Source organism: Alosa pseudoharengus, unplaced genomic scaffold, assembly GCF_046254945.1.
Source record: "Alosa pseudoharengus isolate Yale_2024_CS ecotype anadromous, Long Island Sound unplaced genomic scaffold, YU_APseudo_1.1 YU_APseudo_1.1_scf_3, whole genome shotgun sequence".
Classification (NCBI taxonomy): domain Eukaryota; kingdom Metazoa; phylum Chordata; class Actinopteri; order Clupeiformes; family Clupeidae; genus Alosa; species Alosa pseudoharengus.
This window is the reverse complement of record NW_027468718.1, coordinates 2722678-2750647: the sequence shown is the minus strand read 5'-3', so window position 1 is coordinate 2750647 and position 27970 is coordinate 2722678. Positions and strand designations below refer to the sequence as shown.

The 27970-nt window shown below is 44.4% G+C and overlaps 1 protein-coding gene across 1 annotated transcript; it reads left to right on the top strand.

Annotated features, from left to right (window-relative positions):
* Window positions 1-1993: 1993 nt before the first annotated feature.
* Window positions 1994-21616, top strand: LOC143100041 (uncharacterized). The gene is made up of 7 exons (XM_076262967.1): window positions 1994-3137; window positions 3265-3403; window positions 6700-6875; window positions 7545-7687; window positions 7852-7999; window positions 16813-16925; window positions 19163-21616. Exons 1-7 carry the CDS (start codon window positions 3089-3091, stop codon window positions 20096-20098), a joined length of 1704 nt encoding a protein of 567 aa, XP_076119082.1. The 5' UTR covers window positions 1994-3088; the 3' UTR covers window positions 20099-21616.
* The last annotated feature ends 6354 nt before the right edge of the window (window positions 21617-27970 follow it).

The window sequence follows — 27970 nt, the reverse complement described above, 5'->3', positions numbered from 1 at the left end:
AATCAGACGTTTCAGCGATTTCGCTCAGAAATCTCAAAGGCATAATACTGTCGCGATCGAGGCGCCTGTCCCATACTTAAGTTTTTTTGGTGAATGCAGTAATCTTATTTGCTAGGTGAGGTAGGTGCTTGTCTTTGCCTTGTAACTGGACATTTAACTCAAATGTATCGCTAAGATATATCAAATATATCGCTAAGATGTGGCCTGCTGAGGTGCTGAGGCCTGCTTTCTCACGTGAGCTCATGATATGCTATGCCTGGGCTGACCAGCAGCAGGCTATGGTGTGATGGTATTACAGTTGATTAGCCATAGGGCTGCTCAAAGCAGAATATCATCAGATGGACACAGTAGGCTGTGGTGTGATGGTATTACAGTTGATTAGCCATAGGGCTGCTCAAAAGCAGAATATCATCAGATGGATACAGTAGGCTATGGTGTGATGGTATTACAGTTGATTAGCCAAAGGGCTGCTCAAAGCAGAATATCATCAGATGGACACAGTAGGCTATGGTGGTATTACCGTTGATTAGCCATAGGGCTGCTCAAAGCAGAATATCATCAGATGGATACAGTAGGCTAGGTGGTATTACCGTTGATTAGCCATAGGGCTGCTCAAAGCAGAATATCATCAGATGGACACAGTAGGCTATGGTGTGATGGTATTACAGTTGATTAGCCATAGGGCTGCTCAAAGGTAACCTGACTCTCGCCAGATGAATTTCGTTCCGCCTAGCTCCACTCATCCATCTGGGATCGATCCATTGGAGTGGTGCTTCAGAAGGCTGGGCCTTATTAAAATATCCTTGCATAAGATTGGATAAGCCACTTGTCCATCATCTATTGACGTGCTACTTCAACCACTCACATCAAAGCCAACCTGTGACGCTGAGAACAGTCTCACAGTCGCTTCTACGCTACGTCACATCTATGAAACTCCCGCCCTGCGTCCTGATTGGCTCTACCATACAATCTCGTGCTGAAATTACTCTCATCGGAACCGATCCCAGATGGATGTGAGTGGAGCTAGGCGGAACGAAATTCATCTGGCGAGAGTCAGGTTAGCTGAAAGGTATTCTGCACTGCAGTTGGTTTGCTGCAGCCTTACTGACCGTATAGAACGGGACAGTGTGACTCCACTCAGCTGTGTAGTCTATGGCAGGGGTAGCCTAGGCAACCTCCGGTCCGAGGGCCACACGCGGCCCTTTAGTTCCTCTCTAGTGGCTCCCTGGCTTTCTCTAAAAATGGAAGTTATAAAATATTTATAACAATTTCATATAGGCCTAGTCATTAAGCTTCAAGCGGTTCAACACATTAACAGTTAGTGAAAATATTATAGTACAATACAGTACAGAGTATGGACGTACTGACGCTGTTTGGCTCCACATACCTGTGCGAAAAGACTTTCTCTGCATTGACATATATTAAAAACAGATCGCGTCTAAATGTGGAGGATGATCTCCATGTGGCCTAGCCTGGCGAGGGGCGCGTCTAGATTTCTAGGCTACATGTGGCCGTCTCCACAATTAAACCAAGAATGGACTTGCTGTGTTCCGCGCATAGGGCGCATCCATCTCATAATATGAGAAACATAGTTGCTGAAACATAGTTGCCAAAATGTAAATTTGCGCAGCAACAATGTACATGTTTACAACAGTTTGTGGATATTACACTGACTGAGATATTCTTCTGTTAAAATGGAAATTAAAGTAATGTTTAAGTTAAGTTTGCACGACAGCAATAATGTGCACTCATGTTACATGGATATTATTTTTTGACTAAGGTATTCTGCTTTTATCATATAGCAAATTTCTATATGTAAAATCATAACAGGCTGCTCTGTTCTTTTGTGTTGTCGTTAAGCCCGTGTTTGGATAAGCCGTATGGCCAGTGCGCACATTTTATTTTATTTTTTGAGTCACATCCAGGGATAGTGGGGGTCGCTAGTCTCTGGCACGGTTATTTTGGGGGTCGCGGGTTGAAAAGTTTGGGAACCCCTGGGCTAGCTAGCGAACACACTTCTGACGACGACACGACCCGCGTCCGCTTTTAGGAGATGAACAGAAACGCCACAAGGCAAAAGAGGGCTAGTTTCGCTTCGGTGTCTTGTGTAAGCATCACGTTATTATGAGTCATGGCGATACTCATATCAGTGAAAAGCCCCAAGTATCCTCGAATGCACTTTTCAAGGAGGGGACTTTTCCACTGGGCGGCGCTCGTGCCTAAATAACGCGTTCGAGCCTGATAAACCGGCCAGAGTCTGGAACTCGCCTACCTGGTCAGCTGCAGTCTTATCTTGTAAGGGTTCTGTCAGGTCACTATGAAACTGTAAAACTTATATTCAGTAAGTTAACCTAAGTTATCTCATTCGGACCTAAACTGTTCGGGACACTTCCACCACTCTGATCTGAAGCAGAAGTCAGTAAGCCTTGCAACTAAGTCACGTGATTTCCCGTTTGCAAGGACTGGAAAGGCAGCAAACATCCAGAGAGAACGCGCCTTCAATGGAAAGTCGATAACAGTTTTCTAACGGTACTCTGGTAGTTTACTCATTACAACGAAGGAATCTGCATGTAATACAACACCTGTTTCTTCAGTGTCAGTGTTAATTCCGATCAACTACAAATGCAGATAACATTTTCTCTCCACAAAAAAAGTCCCGAAGGACAGTTGTGAGTATTTACAGCAAGTTAGCCAAGGTAAACAGTCAAGTGGTAAGCCATATGATGGCAATGCTGTTGTCTCGTTCCTACGGATTATGCTCTCATGCTCTCGTTTATGCATGCCAATTATTTAAATTATTTAAACAATGCTAGGCTTCCTGTAGAATGAATCAGTGTATTTAACGTAAACGAAGTGACCGCCGCTAAGTTAGCTGGCTAATGCTAGCTAGCTGCTGTCAGATAGATGCCAATGCAGGACAAGGATCTTGTAGCGATTCGCAACTTCGCTGAACGGTAGCGGGGAGTCAGGTTGTAACACACGCTTGGTGACTTCAGATGTACCGGTGTCTTTCGGTCCAGCGTGCTGTCCAGAGCGCCCGGTCCTTGCAGACAGTAAGACCATCTCCGGGCGAGGCTACACGCATGTTATGATTGTATTGATGTGCACGTTGTTCGTGGTCTTCCAGGTGGCCCCAGGTGAGTTTATGCATCACGCAGTCAGAAAAAAAATAAAATAATTAACTTCAAGGCATCGCATCGTTCTAATCTGTTTCTCACCTGTTTTCTCCCTTTCTCCCCATCCCCGCCCACTTCTCTCCTGTAGTTTATGGTTACCATGGTAGCCTCGCCCCGCCGGTCAACCTGGTGGTTTCCTTCCGCCGTCTGCGTTACGTAGTGCACTGGGAGGCGGCGCCGGGCTCGCCGACAGGTGTCCACTACAGCGTGGAGACGTACGCGCTCAGGTAGGCCACACAGCCGCACGCCACGCTACTGAGCTGATGTAAGTTGCTGTGTGCGTGACATGCACTGGTGTCAAAGCTGATAGCTCATCAGCAGGCCGTGTGTGTGTGTGCTGTTTGTTTAAGCGCGCGTCTGCACATTGGAGTAGACTAGAGCAGTGGTTCTTAAACTTTTTGTCTGGCGACCCTCCAAAAAAACCAAGTCTCACGACCCCCTTCTCTCTAACTGGTGGAATTTGGTTTAGAAATGTTGTGAGATGGGCATTGGAAGCAGAGGCAGAAAATGTCTTCTCTCATAGGCTATGTCAACATGAAAGGCATTATGTCAATGGCTGCCTTTGACTAAAAACCTTTACAAAAATGTCTTTAATCCAAACTGCAAATCATTTCGCGACCCCTCCCAATATTTATGGCGACCCCCCTCGGGGTCCCGACCCCCAGTTTGAGAACCACTGGACTAGAGCTGTGATGACTACATACTAGACACTACTGGAGTAGACTAGAGCTGTGATAACTACATACTAGACACCACTGGAGTAGAGCTGTGATAACTACATACTAGACACCACTGGACTAGAGCTGTGATAACTACATACTAGACACCACTGGAGTAGACTAGAGCTGTGATAACTACATACTAGACACCACTGGAGTAGAGCTGTGATAACTACATACTAGACACCACTGGACTAGAGCTGTGATAACTACATACTAGACACCACTGGACTAGAGCTGTGATAACTACATACTAGACACCACTGGAGTAGACTAGAGCTGTGATAACTACATACTAGACACCACTGGAGTAGAGCTGTGATAACTACATACTAGACACCACTGGAGTAGACTAGAGCTGTGATAACTACATACTAGACACCACTGGAGTAGACTAGAGCTGTGATGACTACATACTAGACACCACTGGAGTAGACTAGAGCTGTGATAACTACATACTAGACACCACTGGAGTAGAGCTGTGATAACTACATACTAGACACCACTGGACTAGAGCTGTGATAACTACATACTAGACACCACTGGAGTAGACTAGAGCTGTGATAACTACATACTAGACACCACTGGAGTAGAGCTGTGATAACTACATACTAGACACCACTGGAGTAGACTAGAGCTGTGATAACTACATACTAGACACCACTGGAGTAGACTAGAGCTGTGATAACTACATACTAGACACCACTGGAGTAGAGCTGTGATAACTACATACTAGACACCACTGGACTAGAGCTGTGATAACTACATACTAGACACCACTGGACTAGAGCTGTGATAACTACATACTAGACACCACTGGAGTAGACTAGAGCTGTGATAACTACATACTAGACACCACTGGAGTAGAGCTGTGATAACTACATACTAGACACCACTGGAGTAGACTAGAGCTGTGATAACTACATACTAGACACCACTGGAGTAGACTACAGCTGTGATGACTACATACTAGACACCACTGGAGTAGACTAGAGCTGTGATAACTACATACTAGACACCACTGGAGTAGAGCTGTGATAACTACATACTAGACACCACTGGACTAGAGCTGTGATAACTACATACTAGACACCACTGGACTAGAGCTGTGATAACTACATACTAGACACCACTGGAGTAGACTAGAGCTGTGATAACTACATACTAGACACCACTGGAGTAGAGCTGTGATAACTACATACTAGACACCACTGGAGTAGACTAGAGCTGTGATAACTACATACTAGACACCACTGGACTAGAGCTGTGATAACTACATACTAGACACCACTGGACTAGAGCTGTGATAACTACATACTAGACACCACTGGACTAGAGCTGTGATAACTACATACTAGACACCACTGGAGTAGACTAGAGCTGTGATAACTACATACTAGACACCACTGGAGTAGAGCTGTGATAACTACATACTAGACACCACTGGACTAGAGCTGTGATAACTACATACTAGACACCACTGGACTAGAGCTGTGATAACTACATACTAGACACCACTGGACTAGAGCTGTGATAACTACATACTAGACACCACTGGAGTAGACTAGAGCTGTGATAACTACATACTAGACACCACTGGAGTAGACTAGAGCTGTGATAACTACATACTAGACACCACTGGAGTAGACTAGAGCTGTGATGACTACATACTAGACACTACTGGAGTAGACTAGAGCTGTGATAACTACATACTAGACACCACTGGAGTAGACTAGAGCTGTGATAACTACATACTAGACACCACTGGAGTAGACTAGAGCTGTGATAACTACATACTAGACACCACTGGAGTAGACTAGAGCTGTGATAACTACATACTAGACACCACTGGAGTAGACTAGAGCTGTGATAACTACATACTAGACACCACTGGAGTAGACTAGAGCTGTGATGACTACATACTAGACACTACTGGAGTAGACTAGAGCTGTGATAACTACATACCAGACACCACTGGAGTCTAGTGGAGTCGCTGGAGCAATGTTTGTTCTGACTGAAAATGACACCGTCACATGCCAAAATGACACCGTCACATGCCAAAGTGTTGCTAGACAATGTGGGACAAACATGTTTTCATCTTTTCTAAAATTTTTATGAAAAATGGCATGTCCAAAATTATTCATATCCTTTTTAAATAATCAATGGAAACATCTTTATTTGCATCCACAACTCTCAAAATGGTTCTTATAATTCCTACCAAGCCTCTCCATGTCTCCACAATGATTCTAGACCGCATCTTTTTAACAGCAATCCGGGTTTTCATTATTTGCTATCACTCTGGCCTTGTGCTCACTTTTTTTTTCACATAATCCGGATTGCTGCTAAAAAGCTGCAGCCTGCAATCATTGTGGAGACATGGAGAGGCTTGGTAGGTATTATAAGAACCATTTTGAGAGCTTTGATGGCACATAAAGATGTTTCCGTTGATTATTTTAAAAGGGTGTGAATAATTGTGGACACGCCATTTTTCATAAAAAAAATTAAAAAAGATAAAAACTCTTATTTTCTTGATTCAGGTGTATGCATAATTTTGTTCTTAACTGTATATATGTATGTATGATGTTTGGCTTTGTATCATGTGTGTCATCATTTCATGGATTCAGACATGATCCAATAAATGGGTTGTGAACCTCTCTCTCTCACTTTCTCTTTCTTTCTCTCCCTCTCTCTGTCTCTCTCCCTCTCTCTCTCTCTCTCTCTCCCCCTCTCCCTCTCTCTCCCTCTCTCTCCCTCCCCTCCCCTCTCTCTCCCTCTCTCTCTCTCTCTCTCTCTCTCTCCCTCAGTGTCGGCCGGTGGGCGAGGGTTCCGGGGTGTGAAAGTGTGTTCTCTCTGGAGTGTGACGTGACGGAATCGTTCTCCAGCATCGACGACACCTACTTCACACGCGTGGCGGCTCACCTGGGTCACCTGGCCTCCGAGCCCGCCCCATGCCCATCAGGATTCAAGCCCAGGAATGACAGTAAGTGATGTCGTCACACGACGACCTGTCAGGATTCATGCCTGTGAATGACGGTAAGTGATGTTGCCACACGACGACCTGTCAGGATTCATGCCCAAGGATTCATGCCCGTGAATGACAGTAAGTACAGTTAGCGCTTCGGACTTGGAACCGCAAGGTTGCCGAACCCCGACCAGAAGGCACGGCTGAAGTGCCCTTGAGCAAGGCACCTAACCCCTCACTGCTCCCCGAGCGCCGCCGTTGTAGCAGGCAGCTCACTGCGCCGGGATTAGTGTGTGCTTCACCTCACTGTGTGTTCACTGTGTGCTGAGTGTGTTTCACTAATTCACGGATGTGGCCTACTGTGTGTGTTACACACAGTAGGCCACAGCTGCCCCAAACCCAAGCAGGGCCTCTGCAATGACAAGAGAAGAAATTAGACACACACACACACACTACCCAGCATACTGGTGAGAACACACAAACACACACACAACGCTAACCAGTAGGCCACGGCTGCCCCGCTATTAAATAGAAAAGGCCAAATGAATACCCCAGCTCCTGGCTCAATCTGTGCATTAACTGTGATAGCCTCTTTCTTACACACAGACACATACTATATAGTGTGTGTGTGAAGGTGGTCATTTCAACCATGTCCTGTGTCTGTTTGTCCCTCTGTGAATGCCGTAGCTAAAGCAGGACCTCCACTGATGTCACTCTCCCCATGCAACCAATCACTGTGCATCAACCTGAAGCCCCCTGCTGATTGGCTGACTGAACTCTACAAGTCCTACAAGTACAAGCTCAACATATCCACACAGGGTGGAAGTAAGGTGTGTGTGTATGTGTGTGTGTGTGTGTTTTCCTATTATGAACATGTCAGTCCATTGTATTTCATGTTCTGAATCTTTCCCTTGAGTTAAGACTGTGTGTGTGTGTGTGTGTGTGTGTGTGTGTGTGTGTGTGTGTGTGCGTGTGTGTGTGTGTGTGTTTGCAGCACCTGGCCCTTGTGGATACAGATCTACGTGAGTACGTTTTGAAGGACGCGGTTCCCGGTCAAGACTACTGTGTATCTGTGGGCATCACACACACACACACAGAGAGCACGCCACAGTGTGTCACTGCTCCCACACCCTTCAACACAGGTATGGTGTGTGTGTGTGTGTGTGTGTTAGGGCTGTAACGATACACCAATCTCACGATTCGGTTTGTATCACGGTTTTTGACCCACGGTTCGAAACAAACCTCGATTAAACTTTTTTTTTTTCCTTGGGGGGGAGGATTAGAATATAATATATCTCTATATGTATTATTTGATATCCTGGTATAACAAGAGAGAATACTCCATTTAGTACGGTGTCTTGTGTAATTCCGCTGGATTTTCTTGTAAAAATGGTTTTTTTTGCATATTTTGCTAGTATAGAGTCTAAGGAACAAGATTTTTTTTGTCTTCAAATTTTCACGATCCATTTTCACACTTAGATGACATCATCATTTATATAATGCATAATTAAGACTGGGACTACTATCACTTGGGGGTCAAATGTGAGAAAACACTGGTAAAGAGGGTATTCTGCCTAATTTTTGGGTGCTGATTCTGAATATCATATTTACTTAGCTGATTTTTTAGTTTTAAACCTGCTAATTAGCATTTGCGGCCTAAAACTGGCCTCCATAGGCAACATAGAACGGGTGAATAGGGTAAAAAATTTAACTCCTTGATATTCTTATGAAACTTTACTAGTTGATTAGTTATGTAGAGACAATATTTTTTTGCATTACAAGTTTTCTGAAAATATATGTTTAAGCATGTAATTTAACAATATCTCATTAATTATGCACTAATTTGCATACATTTCAATTACAGACATCTGAATATTGGATAGTTAACATTGAATGTATACGTTCAGGTTTGCCTTCAGAACTTTTTCTGGATTCAGAGCCTTAAAAGAATGGCTTGTTCAAGCACCAGTCCTAGGTTATGCCGATTTCAGTCGTCCCTTTATCTTAGAGACGGATGCATGCCATGCAGGATTGGGGGCAGTTTTGTCACAGGAGAAGGATGGGTTACAGCGACCAATAGCCTTTGCTAGCCGGGACTTGCGGCCAAGTGAGAGGAACATGTCAAATTATAGTGCCATGAAACTCAAACTCCTTGCAGTCAAGTGGGCAATCACAGAAAAAAATGTCAAGTATCTCCTGGGCAACACGTTCACCGTGTACACTGACAACAATCCCCTCCAATACTTGCAGTCAGCGAAACTGGGCGCTCTGGAACATTGCTGGGTTTCTCAGCTTGCCCTCTTTATTACAACATCAAATATTGTCCTGGGCCAGCTAATTGCAATGCCGATACCCTTTCTAGGCTTCCCACAAGCCCCACTAACACTTTGCGATTTGTGTCACACGGCCTGGACGTCCCCCTGCCGCTTGCCATAGCCAACATGCAAGCCTCAAGTGCACCTATCCAAGACTCTTGGATGACAGAATCTTGTATGGTGGACACCATCCCTGGTCGAACCAAAAGAGACCGGAAAGTCCTGCAAGGGACTGATCCCTGTATTTCCAGATACCTGTGGTTTTGGTGACAGGGACGACCACATACCCGTATTTCCAGATACCTGTGGTTTTGGTGACAGGGACGACCACATACCCGTTAAGACAAGTGGAGTGAACCAAGGGAAGTCCACAATTGATAAAGCAGTGGTCCCAGATACAGGAAGTGGATGGGACCTTGTACCGAGCGATCCAGGCTCCTCCTTCCAGGGATCCAGTGCTGCAGCTTTTACTGCCAAAGGTGTTGCGAGTCAAAGTGCTCACTAGCCTACACAACAACCACGGCCATCTGGGGGTGGACAGGACCACAGATCTGATATGACAGAGGTGCTACTGGCCCCAGATGTGGCATGAGGTGCAAAAGTGGTGTTCTGAGTGTGAGCACTGTGCTTGCTAAAGCAAGACAACCCAAGCCAGAACCTTCTTGGGAAATATGCTAGCCCCTAAGCCTTTGTAGATAATCTCCATTGACTTTACTCTCTTGGATTGGGCTAGCACAGGACAAGAGAATGTTCTGGTAGTCACAAATGTTTTCTCAAAGTTTACCCAGGCCTTTCCCACCCCTGATCAGAGAGCTTCCACCGTAGCTAAGATTCTAACTGAGAGATGGTTTTATGTGTATGGCGTGCAAAGGAGAATCCACTCTGATCAGGGGAGCAGCTTTGAGGAGGAGCTGTTGAAACACCTGTGTGACACCTATAACAAAGACTAGAACCACCACTTATCATCCAGAGGGGAATGGTCAATGTGAACGTTTCAACAGGACACTTCATGACTTGCTCAGGACCTTACCCCCTGAAAAGAAGCGTAAATGGCCCCAGTTGCTCCCTCAGCTCCTGTTCGCCTATAATACCACCGTGTACCAGTCCACACAGCACTCCCCATACGAGCTGATGTTCGGTCAGAAGCCACAGTTACCAGTCGACCACCTACTTGGATATACTGGAGGTGACCACAGGGTCAGTCCACCGACTGATTGGGTGGTGCAACATCAAGAGTACCTGACTTCTGTCTATGCTAGTGCTAGGAGACACTTAGAAGAGGCTGCGGCATATCGTAGGCATGGTGGTCCTAACACTGTAGTCCTCTTTAAAGTGGTTGTATGCACATCCCACCTCACTGAGGCCAGGTGCAGGACAAAAAAGCTTATCAAGGAAAGAAGAGTAGTTGTCCGCACACTGCCATCATAACACATAACGCAACGTTTCGACCCACCAGAGTCATCATGAAGACCCTGGTGGGTCGAAACGTTGCGTTATGTTTTTAACTCAATAAATTTAGTTCTTCTGGGAGATTGCAGTGTGCGGTCCTGACACTGTACCCATATTACCACCTGGCACTCTAGTCTTTTTCTAGTGGGCAGTGGTAGTGTAGTGGTTAAGGAGCTGGGCTAGCGTGCAGTAGCCTGAAAGTTGTCGGTCGGTTCAATTCCCGGCTTTCACTGTTATGCCCTTGAGCAAGGCACTTAACCCCAAGTTGCTCCGGGGACAATGTGATCTCTTGTAATATAGCTGACATACAGTATGTAAGTGACTTTGGTGTCTGCTAAATATATGTAAACTCTTTTGCAAGAACCATTTTCATGGTCGCCACAAAATCCAGGATACATGGGTGTCTACCAAGTATGAAATTGTGTAGTGTCTTGATGGAATTGGCACACACTATAAGATCAGGCTGTATGGGGAAAAGGGCCCCCTTAAGACGTTCCACTCATAATACTGCCGGACAGCATTCAAACCCCTTCCACCTCCCACAGTCTGTTTCACATGAGTTCTCTGCCAGTGTAGCAGAAGTAAATATTCTCCCCGTCCCCTTCAAGCCTTGGCAGTAGATAGGTATGCTACCAGGATGGTGAACTTTAAAGACAGGTGTGTATGCAGAAAGGCTGACCTGCAGCGCTGGCGCACACGTCCACCTGTGGGTGGTGATCATATACGTAGCTTCCTCTCTGGGAGAACACAGCCGGTCATTTGATATTTTTGCCGCATGGGTGTTTGTGGTTGTTGTTGTTGGAAGAACATGGCTTTATTCTTAATTCTAAGACTTCATTGCTTCTCTCGCACGCCCGGCCTGTTGGCTGTGGATAACCCGTAGCTTTTAAAGAGAGCAAATGCACATGGTTTAGTGTCTGAGCAATGTTTTCCCTTGAGTTTTTTGTTTTTTGTATTAGTTCAGGCTGTGAGAGGGCCATCCGTGGTTTGTCTGTTTGTTTGTACCTTATATTCTTTTGTTTGTTAATTTTGCCTACTGTTACTTAACTACCCATGCCTATGTCACCTGTGTTGCCTGTACTATTATTATTATTATAGATTATTTCCAAGACAAATTTCTCTTAAGGTAGACAATAGAATGACATGGCAGGTCAAGGAAAGCATCAAGAAAAGCAAAGATTAAGAAATCGTTTTTGACATAGGCAACAAGGGTGGAGGTGTTTTTACACTTTTCAGACACTCAAAGTTTGAAAACTATGGATATTGTTTTAGAACCAACAACCTTTCTACATTATCTGGGGGTTTTGTGTGCAAAAAGTGGAATTAATTGTCAAAAAATTAGAAGAAAATGTGAAAATCACTTTTCGGACTAGATATAATCGCTTATTTTAAAACATACAGAAAAAAACACTAAAGATGGATCGTGAAAATTTGAAGACAAAAAAAATCTTGATCCTTAGACTCTATATTAGCAAAATATGCAAAAAAATTAATTTTTACATGAAAATCCAGCGGGACCCTATTTTCCAAACACAGCGTACTGTACTAATTTCTGATATTTATAGCCTACTATTTCTATTACACCTCTTTAATTCAGCTGTCTGGTTGAAGCCTGGAGATATTGTAAACAAAGTAGCATAGTTGGCTAGCTTATCATAGTCTACTGATCATGCTACTGATTGGACAGTTCAGTTTCTCCATGTGTGTTTAAATTTCAAGATAATACTATACTTGTTCTCCTTGAGACAGGCCCTTTTGGGAAACATTGGTATTGAGATGATCAGTCAACTTCAATGCAAGAGTTTTAAACAAATATGTGCAGCATGCTAATGATGCTAAGCGGATTTAATAGTAATTTAGCTAGTCGTCTTCTATGCGTCCTTGCTTTCACGATTGTGAATGTTTTATTTGGAGTGTTGGCCGAGTCGCGCGTGTCCATTGAGGGAGGGAGCGCGAGAGAGAGCGGGGCAAGGAGAGGGGGTTTACTTCTATACTGTTTGGTAAAGTTGAACACATAGTCTACAATGAAAGCAACAAGAGGTATGAAATTATGATTTATTTATTTATTTTTGGACAACGTAGGCTACCGGTAAGTAAAGCGGGAGATGTGTGCTGCTTATGTGGCCGCGTAAGCTGCAAAGCGCTGCGTGAAACACTAGAAAGGGTGAATCGCATATTGTAATCGCATATAGTGTGTGTGTGTGTGTTAGAGGCGGAACGGTACACAGACGTCACGGTTCGGTTCATACCTTGGTCCTGGCATCACGGTTCGGTACAAGTTCGGAATGAAAGTTACAATGGAGTGAAAAGCAAAACAAAAATGCAGAGGCAATTTTTTTTTATTGTGCATGTCTGAGGCTGTACCACCTAGTGTCATACAGTCTCCCCCTGAGCTAGCTGCAGCAGCTTGAAGTGTGTAAAGATGTAAACAGTAAACAATAAGTACCCCACAGAAACAGTAAACAATAAGTACCCCACAGAAACAGTAAACAATAAGTATGAATGTTTGCAAAATCCCGATGCAAATGGAAAAGTGTTTTCCAAGACTCAAAAGTGCTTGTCCCAAGGAGAAGTATGAACCTTTATTTTAACTAACTACGTGAAAACATTATGAATTGCATCCGCACATCAGCAGTCTTTTAACTGTGTTAAAATTGCAAGGGTTCCCTAACAAATGTCTTAAAGTGACAGGCACCCAATTAGACCTATACAGTACCAAGACAATCTTAATCAACCCCAACCGGGCGCAGCCCCTTACTCGCAGTTTCCCCAAGTAACATTAACAAAGTAGCCCTCACAAAAACTGTTTGGAAATCGCAACCAAGTCTATATTTGCAATAGTTAAGGGAGTAGGAGGCTATATGAGTGTGTGTGTGTGTGTGTGTGTGTGTGTGTGTTACGGGGAGCAGGAGGCTATATGAGCGTGTGTGTGTGTGTGTGTGTGTGTGTGTGTGTCTGTGTTAAGGGGAGCAGGAGGCTATATGAGTGTGTGTGTGTTACGGGGAGCAAGAGGCTATATGAGCGTGTGTGTGTGTTAAGGGGAGCAGGAGGCTATATGAGCGGCCGCTCTGCTCCTGCGTGTAGTCGGCTAATAATAATTTATTTTACTGTAAGGTAAATATCTCAAAAGCCCTCAAATAAAATATCATTAAAATGTGTTTTGGGTATTTCTCACATGGACGATCTAACGTTCAGTTTCTGTGAGCAAATAGCCCTGTTGAGCAAATAGCCCTGTTGATCAAATAGCCCTGTTGAGCAAATAGCCCTGTTGAGAGAAACTAGAGGAGTGACAGGGCACAGGGCTTGTCAATGTTATGTAGCCTAGAAGCTATCTTGCGTAGCTCGGCTACGTTATGTGTAGAAATAATGTGGGAGCCTAGAAGCTATCTTGCGTAGCTCGGCTACGTTATGTGTAGAAATAATGTGGGAGCCTAGAAGCTATCTTGCGTAGCTCGGCTACGTTATGTGTAGAAATAATGTGGGAGCCTAGAAGCTATCTTGCGTAGCTCGGCTACGTTATGTGCAGAAATAATGTGGGAGCCTAGAAGCTATCTTGCGTAGCTCGGCTACGTTATGTGTAGAAATAATGTGGGAGCCTAGAAGCTATCTTGCGTAGCTCGGCTACGTTATGTGTAGAAATAATGTGGGAGCCTAGAAGCTATCTTGCGTCGCTCGGCTACGTTATGTGTAGAAATAATGTGGGAGCCTAGAAGCTATCTTGCATAGCTCGGCTACGCTATGGGCTACGCTATGTGTAGAAATAATGTGGGAGCCTAGAAGCTATCTTGCATAGCTCGGCTACGTTATGCGTAGAAATAATGTGGGAGCCTAGAAGCTATCTTGCATAGCTCGGCTACGCTGTGTAGAAATAATGTGGGAGCCTAGAAGCTATCTTGCATAGCTCGGCTACGTTATGTGTAGAAATAATGTGGTAGCTTAGAAGCTATCTTGCATAGCTCGGCTACGTTAGGCGTAGAAATAATGTGGGAGCCTAGAAGCTATCTTGCATAGCTCGGCTACGCTATGCGTAGAAATAATGTGGTAGCTTAGAAGCTATCTTGCATAGCTCGGCATAATGTGGTAGCTTAGAAGCTATCTTGCATAGCTCGGCTACGTTATGTGTAGAAATAATGTGGGAGCCTAGCTCGGCTACGTTATGCGTAGAAATAATGTGGGAGCCTAGAAGCTATCTTGCATAGCTCGGCCACGCTATGTGTAGAAATAATGTGGGAGCCTAGAAGCTATCTTGCGTAGCTCGGCTATGCTATGTGAAGAAATAATGTGGTAGCCTAGAAGCTATCTTGCATAGCTCGGCTACGCTATGCGTAGAAATAATGTGGTAGCCTAGAAGCTATCTTGCATAGCTCGACTTCGCTATGTGTAGAAATAAAATATTCCATAATATTTCAGTCAATCTTAAGTTTGCTAAAAAGGCACAAAAATTCCTGTAGATGGCAATGACACATTCTACTCTTTTGCCAAATAAATGAAACGCATGTTGAAATCATCAATGTCTTCACTCTTGCTGTATCAAAATCTCACCTTTCCTCAGAGATGGTCTCAATGTACCCTAAATGGTGGATCATTAAGCTGTACATTAAATGCTGAAGTATGGTATTTTTGAAGTGTTAAAGATTAAAATGAAAAATAACAACAAGAACCGTACAGAACCGTAAACCGTGACCCTAAAACCGTGATACGAACCGAACCGTGGGTTTTGCGAACCGTGCCACACCGTGTGTGTGTGTGTGTGTCTAATCTCTTCTCTTGTCATTGCAGAGGCCCTGCTATCAGTGCTGGTGTGTGTGTGTTTGTAGTGGTGGTTGTGTGTGTGTTGTGTGTGTGTCTAATCTCTTCTCTTGTCATTGCAGAGGCCCTGCTGTCAGTGCTGGTGTGTGTGTTTGTAGAGATGCACCAATATGGAATTTTTAGTTTGTTGTGGCCGATACCGATACGATAACCGATAATATTACTCTTGAAAAAAAATTATGAAAAGTGATTTGGGGAAAGCATTTAATAAGCATAATTTTATTGCAGTAATTTTACCTACCACCAAATGATGGACAGAACTCATAATAGTCCTCAATAGTACGGCAGTCAACAACATAACAGTAGCCTAGCCCTACAGTATGTGTGGCTCCTTTAAGTGAACCTGACGTCAGTGAATTGCGAGTGAGAGAGGCTCGAGAGGCTAGAGAGTTTGAATCGTTTTCATTTAGGACTAAATGCTCATAAACGGCTCAGCTTGGAATAAGCTACTTTATAGCGACCAAATCAGAGTTTGTGAGGGAAACTTAGGTTTAGTTTCAACTGCGGGTAACTGAATAAAGCTGCAACACCTCAGACTGCATCTTATGTCCATCTACTCTGTTGCGCACAACCTGCTGCAGCAGAAATGAAAGGAGTTAGCCCCGAAGATTTTAATAACTTATTATGATGACCTGTCTGGAACTGAAGCAGGAATGGTTAGCATATTTCTAGGTAATAATACAAAACCCAATCTAAAGTAATGCAAATATAACACTAAAACACAACTTAGAACTAGGCCTACTTATGTACTCGTCCCACTAACGAGTTTGTGTATTTGTTTCCCAGACCAGCGCGGTAAAGTGCAAACACACCAGCACAAGACGGCTCTAGATAGGGCTGAGCTCCGCTCTGTTAAGGTTAAATGGCGAATCATTCACGAGAGGATTTTGAGATGCACAGATTCCCAAATGAACGCATATCCACAGATTTTGTTAAGAGTGACGAAATACATTCACACCGCTGACATTATATTGAGGAAAAAGTATAGCCAACCAAGCTCAAGTAGCTCAGTGTAGCCAGACGGACCTTACGTAGGCCTAAATTAGGACTTTAAAAAATATCGGCGCAAATTATCGGCCAGAATTCTGTTATCGGACCGATAATAATATTTTCATTTTTTCACTTATCGGCCAATAATATATCGGCCGCCGATATATCGTGCATCCCTATGTGTTTGTAGTGGTGGTTGTGTGTGTGTGTGTGTGTGTGTGTGTGTGTGTGTCTCTAATCTCTTCTCTTGTCATTGCAGAGGCCCTGCTGTCAGTGCTGGTGTGTGTGTTTGTAGTGGTGGTTGTGTGTGTGTGTGTGTGTGTGTGTGTGTGTGTGTGTGTGTGTGTGTGTGTGTGTGTGTGTGTGTCTAATCTCTTCTCTTGTCATTGCAGAGGCCCTGCTGTCAGTGCTGGTGTGTGTGTTTGTAGTGGTGGTTGTGGCGAGTGTTCCCTTCATGGTCTACTCTGGATATTTCTGCTTAAGGACAACACTTCCCAGCATACTGGTGAGAACACACATACACACACTACACACACACACACACACACACACACACAACCACCACTACAAACACACACACCAGCACTGACAGCAGTATAAGTATAAGTATATATACTCTTTTGATCCCGTGAGGGAAATTTGGTCTCTACATTTATCCCAATAGAACATTGCTAAGGGCCAGAAGAGTAACACACGACCACATAATTAAAACACACACGCAGTGTGTGGCTGTTTTTTTGGACTAGGTGTTACCATCTGGGCATTTGAGAATAGCCTCAAACCTCAAAACCTGTGCCTGTCAGATCAGACAGTGTACTTAGGCAAGGTGTTTACATGCGCACACACACACACCGCACACACATACACAAACACACATCGTACACACACACACACACACCGCACAAACATGCACAAACACACACACACACACACACACACTCACACACACACACACTGTACACACAGACACACACACACTGTACACACACTCACACACACACTGTACACACACTCACACACACACACACACACACACACACACACACACACACACACACACGCAGGCACCCACCTGCAGGGGTGTACTAAAGGAGCAGGAAACCACAGCCATCTAGAAACTAAACAGCCACACCTACAATACAAAGCTTTGTGCGTGTGTGTGTGTGTGTGTGTGTGTGTGTGTAAACCTGCAGTACAAAGCTTTGTGCCTGTGTGTGTGTGTGTGTGTGTGTGTGTGTGTGTGTGTGTAAACCCGCAGTACAAAGCTTTGTGCATACGTGTGCATGTATGCGTGAGAGAGAGCAAGGATGTATTGCCAAATCCGTTAGCCCTGTGTGTGTGTGTGTGTGTGTGTGTGTGTGTGTGAGCAATCAGGCACTTTTTTCATGAATCATCAACTCAAAATACAATTTTATTTCTCTTATTTTACACATTTTAGGGAAAACCATGGCCAAAATATAATTTATTTGGCAATTTCACATACCATGTTTCCAGGGGAGCTCAGGTGGCCACTAGGGGAGCCCCTGCTCCCCCTGTGTGTGTGTGTGTGTGTGTGTGTGTGTGTGTGTGTGTGTGTGTGTGTGTGTGTGTGTGTGTGTGTGTGTGCAGTGGTGTCTGCCGTCTAGTGGTCGCCCAGCAACGCTGAACCATAAACTGGGTTTGGCCCACAGGTGGCCCTGACTGCAGTTCTCCTCTCCCGCCAGCAGGGGTCCTCCTTTGTCTCCTTTGCATCACCCACACTCCAGTAGGGTGCTAATCATGTCTCCTCGTGTGTGTGTGTGTGTGTGTGTGTGTGTGTGTCTGCTCACATGAATTATAGCCGGTCTGATTTACCTCAGATGTTCAAGGAGGGCTGCAGGATCGTAAGGATCGTCTTTACTGATCAGATATGCAGGAGATATAGATATGGCCAATGAGCTGGTGTTCAGGGAGGATCGTTGTCTATAGGGGCCAATGAGCTGGTGTTCAGGGAGGATCGTCGTCTAAACTAGCCAATGAGCCGACCAGTAGGCACGGCTGAAGTGCCCTTGAGCAAGGCACTAAGGCCTAACCCCTCACTGCTCCCCGAGCGCCGCTGTTGTAGCACTGCGCCGGGATCAGTGTGCGCTTCACCTCACTGTGTGTTCACTGTGTGCTGTGTTTCACTAAGTGTTTCACTAATTCACGGATTGGGATAAATGCAGAGACCAAATTTCCCTCATGGGATCAAAAGAGTATTTATACTTACTTATATACAGGAAAATTAATAATACTATATTACATTAGCCTACTCTTCCAACTAGAACATGAAACAAAAAATAAGGTTTTGCTGGTCATCTATCGTAATACATGAGCTTCCCCCATTCCAAAGACCAGCAACCAACACTGAAATGTTTCCCTCTCTCTCACACACTCTCCCTCTTTCTCTCTCTCTCTCTCTCTCACACTGTCTCTCTCCCTGCCTCTTTCTCTCTCTCTCTCTCTCTCCCTCTTTCTCTCTCTTTCTCTCTCTCTCTCTCTCTCCCTCTCTCTCGCTCTCTCTCACACTGTCTCTCTCTCTCTCTCTCCCTCCCTCTCTCTCTCTCTCTCTTTCTCTCTCTCTTTCTCTCTCTCACACTGTCTCTCTCTCACTCTCTCTCTCCCTGCCTCTTTCTCTCTCTCTCTCTCTCTCCCTCTTTCTCTCTCTTTCTCTCTCTCTCTCTCTCTCCCTCCCTCTTTCTCTCTCTCTCTCTCTCTCTTTCTCTCTCTCTCTCTCTCCCCCAGGTCAACTTCCTCTCCCCCCATCTGCCCCTGCTCCTGAGGGCCGTGGACCCCGTGCTGTCCCTGGTCTCCGTGGTGACGACCCAGGCCAAAGGGAGACTGGAGGAAGAGGAGAGCGAAGAGGAGGAGGAGGAGGAGGGGAGCGAGGGAAGAGTGGGATATGAAAGACGAGTGCAGGCCGGGAGCTCCTCCTCCTCCTCGCCCGCCGACACGCCCCCGGAGACGGAGGACTACAAGTGCGGGAGAGGACTGGAGCTGGTGCCCCCTCTGGTGGAGTCGGGGAGTGCAGGAGAGAGAGGAGGAGACATGGAGGATGGAGTGATAGAGGAGGAGGAGGAGAGAGGGGGAGAGAACGTGTGCATCCTCTCTGTGACACTGGGGGACAAGGATGGAGTGATAGAGGAGGAGGAGGAGAGAGGGGGAGAGAATGTGTGCATCCTCTCTGTGACACTGGGGGAGAAGGATGGAGTGATAGAGGAGGAGGAAGAGAGAGGGGGAGAGAACGTGAACCTCTTCTCTGTGACGCTGGGGGAGAAGGATGGAGGGAGGGAGGAGGGAGAGGGAGGGGTAGAGAACGTGACGCTGAGAGAGAAAGAGAGAGAGGAAGAGGGGGAGGAAGAGGAAGAGGGGGAGGAAGAGGAAGAGGGGGAGGACGTGAACCTCTTCTCTGTGACGCTGGGCGTGACGAAGACGAAGGAGGAGAGGAAGACGAGAGAAGAGGAGTGTGAGCTCACGGACGTCTGGGCTCCTCTGCTGACCACGGCCCCTCTTCCTCACACACACACACACACACACACACCTCTGCTGACCACGCCCCCTCTTCCTCACACACACACACACACACACACACCTGTGCACAAGACAACACACTCCTCACCTGAACAGGAGGAAGAGGAGGAGGAGGAGGAGGAGGCCACTGGCTACATGAGACGCAGCTAGAACAATCTAGAACTTTGGTTTCTCAACTATCTAGAACTTTGGTTCCTCAACAATCTATAACTTTGGTTACACACACCCATGTAGTAGATATGTGCCACATCAAGACTGGAACATACACACAGACAGGAGCATGCTACAGGGTCACACACACACACACACACACACACACACACACACACACACACACACACGTACATGTACCAGTGTCATAAAGATACACACACACACACACACACGTACATGTACCAGTGTCATAAAGATACACACACACACACACACACACACGTACATGTACCAGTGTCATAAAGATACACACACACACACACACGTACATGTACCAGTGTCATAAAGATACACACACACACGTATGTGTACCAGTGTCATAAAGATACACACACACACACGTACATGTTACAATGTCAAAAAGACTTTTATGCACACACACATATACTGTACACACACACATGCGTACATGTTACAGTGTCATAAAGACTGTTACACACACACACACACACACCAGTGAGGCTCAAACTCACACTGGCCTGATGCTGCATTTCAACGCAAGTGGGCCGGTATTATTGTCAAACTCAGTCCAGCCTGTTTTAGGCTCATTTCAACTAGTCAACTTGTTTAGATTGCTTTATGCAAAGGCTGTCACACACACACACACACCTGTTCCAGTGACATAAGGTTACACACACACACACAAGCACAAGCTCGTGAGAATGTCATGTCTGCTGGTCATGACGGGACATCCACTCTGCCATTGGTTCATCTCATGGTCTTTCTCTGGCCAATCAGGAAGCATCTTGGACTGTGGGGGCGTGTCACTGTCTGTGATTGGAGTTCTGTACACCACTCTTTTGGTGTTACTAATGTTACACACACACACACACACACACACACACACATACATACATACATACATACATGTACCAGTGTCATAAAGACACACACACACACACTGTCATACACACATGCACCACTCATATGCTACTAGTGTAATGCACACACATGCACACACTCATACACACACACACATACACACACCTGCACACACTCACTCACACACACACCTGCACACACTCACACACACACACACTACACACATACACACACACACACTATGTCTGTGATTGGAACTCTCTACACCACTCTTCTGTTACCAGTATTACGCACACACACACACACACACCAGTGGGGTTTCCTGTAGCCTACAATCTGACGTGTGTACAGAACACACACACAAACACACACAGTATTAACATTATCTAATCTCAGCATTACTTACTTATAAATTCCGTTACATTACCAAGGTAACTCTGTTGCAGGCCCATAACGAAAAGGGTCAACTTAATCATGCCCAAATGTCCTCAAGCACATGTGGAAATATTTGTATGATTTTATTTAGTTATTAAACTTTTGTATGTTTCTGAAATAATCTATTGTCTTGTCTATGTCTGCCTAAAACGTAGGAATGATCTATGGGCGGATTATGAACTTTCGGGCACCTGGGCCCAGATGTATTAAGGGCCCCCCACTAATTGTCGTATATGTGTGTGGGGGGGGGGGATTTGGGGGTCCTCCCCCAGAAATGTTTTAATTTGTTTGATGTGATTTCCAGTATTTTGGTGCATTTTTGGGATGGCCAATACTAAATTAAATCAGATTCATAGCCTACATCCTGATGTGTTGATATTGAGGCAATGATTCCATGCAAAGGCTTGGGCTTCAGGGCCCCCTGACCCCTTGGGCCCCTGGGCCTGGGCCCGGTAGTGCAGTAATCCATCCCTGGGCCTGGGCCCGGTAGGCCCGTGCACTAATCCATCCCTGGACTGATCGTTGATCAGTGTCAACGCGCACCTGTGTGTGTGTGTGTGTGTGTGTGTGATCATGATCGTTGATCAGTGTCCGCGCGCACCTGTGTGTGTGTGTGTGTGTGTGTGTGTGTGTGTGTGTGTGTGTGTGTGTGTGTGTGTGTGTTAGGGGTGTAACGGTACACAGAAGTCACGGTTCGGTTCATACCTCGGTTCGGACATCACGGTTCGGTACGAGTTCGGTACAATGGAGGGAAAAGCAAAACAAAAATGCAGAAAGCATTTTTTTTTTTACATGTCTCAGGCTGTACCACCTAGTGTCATACAGTCTCTTCCCTGAGCCATCTGCAACAGCCTGAAGTGTGTAAGATGTAGGCTAAACAGTACAAAAAGTACCCAGACTCCATCTGTAACTTGTAAACAAAATAAGACAATCAGCTATAAAACTGAAAATAGGCCTACAGCATCTCTTATTTCTGAAAGTGCAAATTACATAGAAAAATGATTTTAAAAAATCCACTTAAGCAAGACCTTCAACATCTGTGTTTAGTTGTATATGGAAGGGTCTACAATTTGCCTCAATATTTTTTTTATTGTGTGTAAAGTAATAATCTAGCCTACTAACTGTGAAAATATCACACTATTTTGCCTTTTTTTAAAAAACGAAATGGCTCCTTTCATTTCATAAACAGACTACAACTAGAAGTCACGTGACTTTGCCCTCTGACGTTAACTCACCGTAGCATGGTTTGTTTATTAGCCTGGTTAGCGTTTTCACTTTATTTTACTGTCTATGCACTTAACACTACCAGAACCTCATGTGAGAAGTTACAAGTTACCCCAACATAAAGGTAATTACCACGCGATTTACATAGCTTTCTGTCATTACGAAATCATTTAATGTAAGCCATAGGTTTTGGCCCCATTTGTATCCAAAGGCTGCTGAAGCGCAGGGGAAGTTTTTCCCCTCGTTTCAGTGATTGGTAGCCTACATCATCTGGGTGATGGCTTCGAATATGTGTAGCATTTTTTCCACTCACATACCCAACAACTGCTGAACAACGCCGACACACAGTTTCATCTTATCCACCACTCTTTCGCCTGTACTAACGTTACTGTAACTGAAGTTCTCAAACTTGCGATCTTAAAGAGACCAGCGGATCCTCTAACTCTTGTGGGTCTAACCTTAGTGCTGCTAATGACTGACGGACTCGACCGACGACCTGACAAAAAAAACATAGGCGCCAATCAGAGCTTCAGAGCTAAGGCGAGGCTACAGATTAGCGTTAGGTGTCGCTAAAGAACTCCCGTAACTCTCGCTACTTAACAGTAATTGCGCATGACATTAATTAATCCACACACGAGTTTTATGTATTTTTATACCGTGTATTCTCCGTGTAAATGCATGCACCGAACCGTGACGCCCGTACCGTTTCGGTTCAATACGAATACATGAACCGTTACACCCCTAGTGTGTGTGTGTGTGTGTGTGTGTGTGTGTGTGTGTGTGTGTGTGTGTGTGTGTGTGTGTGTGTGTGTGTGTGTGTGTGTGTGTGTGTGTGTGTGTGTGTGTGTGTGTGTGTGTGTGTGTGTGTGTGTGTGTGTGTGTGATCATGATCGTTGTGTGTGGGGGGCAGCCGTGGCCTACTGGTTAGGGCTTCGGGCTTGTAACCGAAGGGTTGCCAGTTCGATCCCCTGACCAGTAGGAAAAATGTGAGCGGGGAAGTGGTTGAGCACATGCTCTCCCATGCCTACATCCAAGTCCCTCCACTCAGCTTTTTGGGCACTTATCGGCATCTATTTCGCCAGAAATCCACGTGCCAAGGCTTCACGACACCAATCTTGCTCCAGCGGCGAGATCACAACATATGATGGCACGATGTCTTCACAACACACCACATGATTGACTCAATGTATTCACATGTCAACTTTTTGCCGCGGTATGGGGTTGGGTATGTGTAGACAACTGCCATATTGGCGTTACAAACTAACCCCATGCATTCAATGGAGGATTTTTTGAGTGCTGTGTCTCCTCATTAGAAAGTCTCTGCCTAACCCCTCACTGCTCCCCGAGCGCCGCTGTAGCAGGCAGCTCACTGTGTCGGGATTAGTGTGTGCTTCACCTGACTGTGTGTTCACTGTGTGCTGAGTGTGTTTCACTAATTCACGGATTGGGATAAATGCAGAGACCAAATTTCCCTCACAGGATCAAAAGAGTTTATATACTTATACACTTACTTATACATGTCCAGGTTCTCCACGGATCCTTAAAAAGTCTGATGGTAATTTTGATACCATAGATTTAATAGAGACCCAGTCAGACCAATAGTATGAAAAATCAGGAACAGAGTTTATTTACAATGATGCGCATCAAGGGAGAGACAGCATGACTTCACCTAAAGATCCATCAGCTGCTCTAACTAGACAAGGAAATAGTTAGGGTTTAAGTATCCTTCCAGGCTGACAGGAGATGGCGTTGGTCATCCCATCTCATGTGGACTAGACTGAATCAGACCCTGATTAAAGGGAAACTTGGCAATCCGGAGCAGATAGCTACTGACGCAGCCATGCAGAACAGTGAAACACTGCAAAGACATAATATTCCTGCTTATCTCTAAACACAGTCACACAGAGATATACACAGGGACAGTACAGATATCATACAGTCATAACATAGAATCATACTTTTAGTATCAAAGTGACCCACTAATGAGAAATGCAGAACATTAAACCACATATTGGAATATTGGACATAATGCAGAACATTAAACCATATATTGGAATATTGGACATAATGTTCTATTCCACTTTCTCTCAAGTCTTAAATAGAACTTTCATTTTTTAAGGCCTAAAAAAGTCTAAAATTATCTGGAATGTCTTGGTATGGTATTACATTTTTGCATATGGAACGGCCGAGCGTGAAATGTTTCCATGTTTCGTGTATTTTTAAGAAATCGCTCCGGAATTACGCTTCATAAGAACTGGCTTCACCCACAGATGTGTTGGATTGTTACTGTGCTGGAGAACAGTTCCCGGTATTGTGAATAAAGCTGCAGTCTCACACCAGTTGGAGTCATTTTGACCACAAATATAGTATATTTGTGGTCAAAATTACTCCAACTGGTTACTGTGGTCAAAATTACTCCAACACTGTGTTACAAATTATTATGCAAATTGGATTTAAGTGACTTAAACATTTATTTTTTTGTTTTTCAATTTTAATTTAATTGTGCTTATAGAGCGGCAAAACATTACACATGTATCATGGCGCTTTACAGAGTGTAGACAATCAGAGAAAAAGAAGAAAAGAAACGAAAAGGAGGCCCATGGGTAACAGGTGCGAGGAAAAACTCCCTAGAATTGGAGATACACATAGGAAGAAACCTTGAGCAGATCCACGACTCAAGGGCCTGACCCATCTGCCTAGGGTCAGATACAGGACAGTAAGATCTGTATACATGACAAATGCATATGTTAGTCAGGTGTAGAGAATAGGACATAGGTGTAGGTGTTTAAAGCCACCTGATTACATATCCGGTATGATAATGCATTATTCTTAATTTAGTGTCAGAAAGTTCAAATAGTCCAGTGTTGGAATTGTCCAGGGGCTTAGGAGATGTCATAGGGCATGTGGTGGGTCGGCAGTACGGGCCAGGAATCCGGGCAGAGTTGTCATAGGCAGGTGGTGGGTCGCTAGGCTGTACGGGCCAGGAATCCAGGTAGGGGGACAGTAATAGGCGATGATAGGGCGGTCATCTGTCATCAGTGATGATCTCTGTGGGTGCGTCGCCTCTGCCATATTTAGATTGTGCTGAGGCACCAGCTCTGGTGTGAAGTCGTACGCAAGTAAAGATAAGCAAGTTTACCTGTGCAAGTTCACAGACCAAAGGACACTGACAAAGGCAACCAGTCCTATTGTCTCCTTGCCAATCTTTAACAGAAAAAATGTCAGAGATCTCAATGAACCACAATGACATCAATAGATAGTAAGGTGTTGAGTGTCCTTTTTCCGCATTCCACAGTGGGGAAAAGTTCACCTTGTTTAATTATCTATTTCCTTATTAGCTGCATACTTGAGGTTGGAGATCACTCTCACATACTGGAACTTCAAGATACATAGCCTTATGATTTTCTTATTCAGTTATGCACTGCATTTGAATTACGAAATTCGGCACAGATACACAATTATGATTTTGGCCTATTGATTATAATGTGGTTAATTGAAAGCTCTGTCGGTCGTTTTGGATAAGCATCAGCTAAATGACTAAATGTAAATGTAAATTTAAATTGGTTTAATTTAATTGTAATTAAAATAAATGTAAATTATTCTTAATTCTGATCACACTACATGAACGTGCATATGGTATACTGTTTGGTATGACAGGGGCCAAATTGTATACATTGTTTTTTACTATAAGTTTTAATAGGCTAAATGTTTGGGATAAAAAAAGTTTTTTTGCAGTGCTTCCATACTTCCTTGAAAAAAGTATTTTGAGTATTTTCAAAATACAAAAATACAGTATTGAGGGTATTAGGTATTTTATTTTGAAATACATCCTGATGTATTTTTGCCCATCCCTGCCTGTTCACTTTGCGATGGTTAGCTTGTCACCTGTGACGATATAATTATGCTAGGCCTAAGTGACGGACCTATCTGGGTGCGTTTGGAGATGCCTAATGAAATCAGACGTTGTTGAATAGGCCTAATTTATCCTGGTGCCACACACCTTGCATGTAGCTGTTCGCTTATTTCCTCTGTGCACGAAGTTATTATAACCAAAAGTAATGATAAAAGGCACAACTCCGGGAGGACTTGTTGTCGCCATGGTCAATGCATTTTTTTATATATATATCTGTGAGTGTGCACATTATGGCAAAGGGGCCATGCCGCTCGTTAAACGTTTTCCAAAGTATACTGTATGTAGCAATAAAATAAAATAGAAATACATGAATACATTTAGATTTAAAAAACAATAACTGCATGAAATACAGCTTGTTCAGGAGTCTCGAAGCTCGAGTCCGAGTCAAGTCTGAAGTCTTTTGAGTGGAGTCGCAAGTCAAGTCCAAGTCCCCTAGCCTAGAAATCTAGACGCATCCCCCATCTTTTTTTTACATTTCTATCCCTTCATTCTCTTTAATTCAAGTTCACAGCACGAAGCTGACATGCACTAGAAGAACATTTATGCTTTATCAAGAATCAAAAAGATTAGCGTGGCATGCTCTAGATGTGTCATTAATTGACAAATTGAAAATAATGAGCGTAGGCTTATGTCCATCGAGTCAGCTGCAGCCAGCCACCAGTAACAGGAGATAATGTTCTGCTATTTGCGCAGATTTTTTCTCCTCTGTTGTTCTCGCAGTGTTGTTTGCGAATATGTATCAAAACCATGTATAACAGCACTTAATTTCAGGTTAAAATGCATTGTAATGCGCGATACTTAAGTTTGTACCAAGTAAAATATTATATATTTTTGTAATGCCTTACATTACCACGTTACAGCAAAAAACAATATATTACATCAGGGGTTTTCAACCGGTGGTCCGTGGCCCCCTGGTGGTCCATATGGAAAGCCGTTCAAGACAAAACGTCTGTCAAAATAACGCCTCCACGTGTAGATTTTTTACTTCTTCAGGAGTAAAAAATAGACGTCTGAGCGTCAGACGTCAAATTTTTACGTGTGCCACGCGTAAAAACTTTGCGTCTGACGTCAGAGGTAAAAAAATGACGTCTGGGTGATTTGCTGCAATGCCAGAGCCTTTGTGCCAGAGTAGACACAGCATTGGCTGCTGGAAACAGGAAATGCAGCCGCTATAGTTGCAGCAGAAGAAACAAGATGCCAGAGCAATGTGCAGCATATTCCTGCTCAAATCGGCGGACCATCGCAAACAGGGCTCGGGGGATTACTTTTCACAAGTAAGATTTAACATTATCGTACTATTGGTTGTATTTTGTGAATGCAATATTACCAGAGAGTTGAAAAGGAGCAAGGATCTTTGTTATTGTATGTAAATCGTAGCCAGCTAGCTAGGCTACTTGCTCGGTGTTCAGGTGTTC